At 47.9% G+C, this 5674-nt stretch overlaps 2 protein-coding genes across 2 annotated transcripts; one reads left to right on the top strand and one right to left on the bottom strand.

The window, feature by feature from the left end:
• Nucleotides 1-306: 306 nt before the first annotated feature.
• Nucleotides 307-976, bottom strand: LOC307075381 (growth arrest and DNA damage-inducible protein GADD45 gamma-like; the record flags this gene model as incomplete). Its single annotated transcript, XM_079735969.1, has 3 exons — nucleotides 307-420; nucleotides 546-753; nucleotides 876-976. The coding sequence occupies 3 exons, from the start codon at nucleotides 974-976 to the stop codon at nucleotides 307-309; spliced, it is 423 nt and encodes a 140-aa protein (XP_079592095.1).
• Nucleotides 977-4326: 3350 nt separating this feature from the next.
• Nucleotides 4327-5040, top strand: LOC307075401 (growth arrest and DNA damage-inducible protein GADD45 gamma-like; the record flags this gene model as incomplete). Its single annotated transcript, XM_079735993.1, has 3 exons — nucleotides 4327-4475; nucleotides 4597-4804; nucleotides 4927-5040. 3 exons carry the CDS (start codon nucleotides 4327-4329, stop codon nucleotides 5038-5040), a joined length of 471 nt encoding a protein of 156 aa, XP_079592119.1.
• Nucleotides 5041-5674: the final 634 nt, after the last annotated feature.

Raw genomic sequence — 5674 nt, 5'->3', positions numbered from 1 at the left:
GCAGAATGCACGACTCGCTTCTCCTTTCTCTCCAAACCTCATCCGCACAAAGAATGAGGGTCGTTGTGTCGCTCTCGAGGCATGCCGGACCTCATTCACATAAAGAATGAGAGTCATCTTGGCGTGGACGGGACGAGAGACGACGGGCACGGGACTTATGGGCCCTCGGGGGGCCCGGCGCCGTGCTATACCTTGACGGGTTTCTCCTCAGGAGTATCCGGTCGTAGGTGGGTAGAAACGTGTTCATCCTGTTCATAAGGATGAGTATTCCCGTTATAATGAAGGCTTTCCCATCAGCGAGCCGGATCAGCGCTCGAAGAGAGCGACCTCCGGCAGCCAGTCGTTCTGCCCGCGGCTCTCCTGGCAGAACAGGTGCAGCTTCTCCAGAGACGGGTCCTCCCATGAGCCTTCGGTGGGGTTCTGATGGAGGAGGAAGCAACGGGGAGGGTTAGTCACATGACACTCAGGAAAGGTTGAATGAATGCAGTCAGGTGCTGGTCCTGGAGAACACATTGTGTGGGGAGGAAGGGGGGGCGGGGACGTACCGTGATGAGGAGGCAGTGGGCGTCTTTGAACTGTCCGGCCTTGTCACCCACGATCTGGGCCAGGCGCTGCATGTTGCTGACCCGAACGATGCTTATCTCGTTGTCAAAGCAGAAAGACTGGATGAGGGTGAAGTGGATCTGCAGAGCGATGTCGCACTCAAAGTCCTCGTCCACGGCCAGCACGCAGAAGGACACGCTGTCCGGATCACTGTTCAAAAAAAGGGAAAACAAACAGTCAGTCACCATGTTGATTTTTTCGCAGTAGTGTCGGTTCACTGAGGAAAGTCTGCAGGTATTTTTTGTTTGTTTGCATTATTATTGAATACTTACTCATTCATGATCATGGCACTCTCATAGACTCCAATGGTCAGACGCTCTTCGCTTTGAGCAGAGACAAGAGCTTCCTTCAGGGCTTTGCCAGTAGAGTCCATCTTGGATTCAAAGATATTGATCTGGGTTTGTGGTTGGTGTGAAAAGGGATTCGAGAAGAGTGCCTCTGTCAAGAGCTACTCTTTATTTATACCGGGACCCCGGCACGCGCGAGCTCTGTGATTGGCTGTCGGGACAATGGCTCCCAACAGACGCGTGCCTATAGAGAGAAGTTTGGGAGAAAGGGCTGGGGCACGGTTTGGATTTGGATTGAATGGATCAAATGTGACCTTTATTCAAGCCCACACATTAATGGCGATAATTTAATCACATGCAACTTTTAGACTCGTGTCGCATTCGAGAGTCAATAATGAATTGACGTGGGCGATCACTTCCGTCAATTTAGCTTTTACGCTTCAGGTTTAAAACAAAGCCAGACCTACATAAATTGCACTATTACCCTTTTACACTTAACTTAATAGAGATTTTTCTGCACTTATGTCTCAAAATCCTCTTAATAATACACACGATGGAATGACAATCACTGGAATGACAAATGAAAATCAAGCAAACAAACAATAAAACGTTTTTTGTTGTTGTTGGTAGAGGCAAAGTTATCCAATTTGAAGTTTATTTTCGAAATAGATTGATATGAAGCTGAAATATTTTTTTCTGCCTTGAATGTCGTGCATTGGAGAAGATGCGGCACGCGCCGCGGTTAACTGTTTTGCATGCGTGGAGCAAGGCCTGACTGAAGGCGCGTGGCATCTGGAGATGACTGTGGCTTTAATCTCTGTGTCTGCATCTCTCGCCATAGCAACCCATCTGTCTGCGGGGGGGGGGGGGGGGGGGAGGTAAGGGTCCAATAGTACGATCACCTGCTGGGCTGAATTGCCGCAGGTCACGATGGTTTGCATCGTGACTATTTACTATTTAATACTTCTTTATTTTGCTCAAAGACAAGTAGGCTATATTCCTTAGTGAATTGCTCCATCATTGCACAGAGCATGACGACGAGCAAGCCAATGAAATCCGCAAACACATCACATCAAAATAAGATTTAGTGACGGAGAGTAGGCTAATGTCTGCAATTTGTGATAACTTAAAGAGATACATCTGCATGCAAGAATACTTCATTGGCACCAAATGAAGTAAACGTTCACTCTGTATTTAGAAACTTCGTTTTAAGAGGATTAATGCCTTTGCCAAATGTGATGTTTAGGGGCCCATAGATCAGCCCGGGCCTGCTGCAACACCTGTCGCGCGCCGCCGGGGAGGGGCTCCGTCCGGCAGATGTGGCGCGTGAACAAAAGGTCGGTGTCGGCTTGCACGCGACCGCCCTGATGCCTGGCTGGGGCGACCCAGCGCTACAAACGGAGCTTCTGTTGGACTGGAACGTAACTGCGATAGCATGAAGCATGCCGACATGGTGTGCAAACAGTTACCAGAAGAACGATAAAAGTTGTGCTGTTGATAAATATTCCCTGAAAAATAAACCCGCTGAGGTCGGCTGTGTTCCGGCAGCCCTATCTCCGAAGTGATCAGCTGTTATTGTGAAACAAAACACACCTCAAATGGCACTGCATGTGTTAACAACTCACACTACAAGTGATATACATCTAATCATGCAATTATGCACTAGTCTGTGTTTATTTTTTAAGATAAGAAGTGTCGCCTAACGTTGATGCTTAGCGATGAGTTTAGAGAATAAACACCTTTTTATTTCGCATTCAAAACTCAGAACACTGAAGTCTGAATGTGGAGACTCGCACACAATAGAGCAGGGTGCCCCGGGGTCGCGGTTGACCCCAGTAAGGGTGTGTGTGTGTGTGTGTGTGTGTGTGTGTGTGTGTGTGTGTGTGTGTGTGTGTGTGTGTGTGTGTGTGTGTGTGTGTGTGTGTGTGTAGTGTGTGTGTGTGTGTGTGTGTGTGTGTGTGTGTGTGTATGTGTGTGTGTGTTGGGGGGGGGGGGGGGGGGGGGGGGGGGGTAGTAGTCATAGCGACAGTTCTCCATCTGCTGCCCTGTAAACCACGGAACAATAGTGCTGAATCAATCACCGCCGACCTGTTTCGCCTACTTTAATTACGCAGCAGAAGGCCGGCTGCACAAGTACGCTGTTACGCTGTTCTCTAAATAAAAATATAACCTGCAAAGTTGAATTATTCCAAGAGCTTATTATATGTAAGAGCTTTATTATTATTGGTTTTGGAAAACGCGGAGAACAAGTGCATTTCAGTAAATGTAGTATAAAGGTCTGTGCGTAAAAGCAATGCGTATAGCCTACTCATGAAAGGAAAATGATTGCTTTTTTTAACTTTTTTTCAACGTTTATTATAACGTTTCAAACTTTAGTATGGCTAAACCAATGTGGGCTGTGCTGAACGTAGGGCAATGAGTCTTTATCACCTAGAAGAAAGAATTTCAAAATGAGTGTTAACCGGAGTGTTTCTCTCTGCGTAATCAAACTCGATACACGACTTTCCTCCGATCACGAGGGTTACCAACTAGTTTCTGATCACGACAGCTGATGGTCACGTGGTCTAGACTGGAGGTGGTGCGGTGCGCACGCCCGGCATTCTGGCACGCGCTGTTCATTTGCATTTGTATGGTCGATCTGATAATAGAGGCTTCTGCGCGCACAATGGAGCGCGTTTTGGAGCCAGCCTCTGGTGCTACAGATGGCAACGCACACCTGCCTCTGCGGCTCGAGCCGAGGGGGGATGGAAGGGAGGGGTGCAAGGGTCAGCTTCTGCACACTTTCCAATACTGCGGCTACACTCACTTTCACTAAAACCTATTCTTCGTTATATTTCGTATGTTTCGTATAATCGCACAATATATTATGCGATTCATGCGATTAAATGCATGCATCTCATCTCAGATATTTGTGATAAGTATGTTTTGTTGTTATTATAACACAACTACGACACCCCCACAAACACCCTCTAAACCAAAACAAACAGTAGAAATGTACATTACAAATCCTATAAAAGTCTAGTTTATTTGGTGCAAAATGTAGCTATTTGCAGTACGCATCTTTTACACTGCTATTTTTCTAATCTAAACAGCAGAGACGACCATTACCGTACTAAGTTTAAATACAAAGTTTACACAGCCAAACAAAAAAAGCTCGGAGACCGAACGTGGCGCAGTGACCCCATACCTATCAATCTGCCACGAGCCACTGTGTGACAATAGCATTAGCATACCAATACACACACACACCACCCTCACCAGCCAATCACAGCGCAGACCTTTCAGGGGCCGCACGAGCTCGAGAGTATAAGTAGGGCTTCTTACGAGGATTCGAGTCACTCTGCTTTTTCGGATACATCCTCTCCGACGACACCCAGAAACTCACTCAGACTTTCACTCATCTTTCGAGGACTAACTTTTGCGCATCTTCATCATCATGACTCTTGAGGAAGTGATCACCGAGCAGGCCTCCGTGGAGCGCGCGGCCCAGTGCCACGGCGCGTGTCTGGAGGAGGCTTTGCTTTCCGCTCAGGACAACGACTGCCTGACCGTGGGCGTGTACGAGTCCGCTAAGATAATGAACCTGTAAGTACACGGTCCTACCGTAGGGACTGCATTGCCACCACACATCAACTTGTTTTCATTTTGTGTTTGTGTATATTTCTGGATGCTAAACTCTATGTTTCTCTTTTCTTTCTTTGCACAGTGATCCGGACAGCGTGTCCTTCTGCGTGCTGGCCGTGGACGAGGACTTTGAGTGCGACATCGCTCTGCAGATCCACTTCACCCTCATCCAGTCTTTCTGCTTTGACAACGAGATAAGCATCGTTCGGGTCAGCAACATGCAGCGCCTGGCCCAGATCGTGGGCGACAAGGCCGGACAGTTTGAAGACGCCCACTGCCTCCTCATCACGGTACGTCCCCCCCCTTCCTCCCAACACAATGTGTTATCCAGGACCAGCACCTGACTGCATTCATTCAACCTTATTCTGAGTGTCATGTGACTAACCCTCCCCGTTGCTTCCTCCTCCATCAGAACCCCACCGAAGGCTCATGGGAGGACCCGTCTCTGGAGAAGCTGCACCTGTTCTGCCAGGAGAGCCGCGGGCAGAACGACTGGCTGCCGGAGGTCGCTCTCTTCGAGCGCTGATCCGGCTCGCTGCCGAGAAGCCTTCATTAAAACGGGAATACTCATCCTTATGAACAGGATGAACACGTTTCTATCCACCTACGACCGGATACTCCTGAGGAGAAACCCGTCAAGGTATAGCACGGCGCCGGGCCCCCCGAGGGCCCATAAGTCCCGTGCCCGTCGTCTCTCGTCCCGTCCACGCCAAGATGACTCTCATTCTTTATGTGAATGAGGTCCGGCATGCCTCGAGAGCGACACAACGACCCTCATTCTTTGTGCGGATGAGGTTTGGAGAGAAAGGAGAAGCGAGTCGTGCATTCTGCGGTTCCACGCGGATCGCGACGTCGCGAGTTGAAGCAGCCGCAGCATAGGAGAAGAAGCGGTGCTGAGAAGGAGACGTCGATAGGAAAAGACTTTCTAAAGACGCTCTCTTGCCGAATGGCCGAATGTTTCCCACTTTCCAGAATTGTCTTAATTCTCTAAAGGTTTCACTTTAGAAATTTAATGATGACAAGATGAATATTGAGAAAAAAAGAATTCTGAACACATTCTTAACTTATAATGCGTCTAAAGGTTTAACTTTAGAACATTTAATTTGCCTTTTGTTATAAATAAGAAAATAAGAAATAATAATAATAAAAAAAATAATAAT

This window comes from Pollachius pollachius (assembly GCF_949987615.1).
Source record: "Pollachius pollachius genome assembly, chromosome: 4".
Taxonomy (NCBI): Eukaryota; Metazoa; Chordata; class Actinopteri; order Gadiformes; family Gadidae; genus Pollachius; species Pollachius pollachius.
The sequence above is the reverse complement of the archived record's forward strand: the minus strand, read 5'-3'. Positions and strand labels throughout refer to the sequence as shown.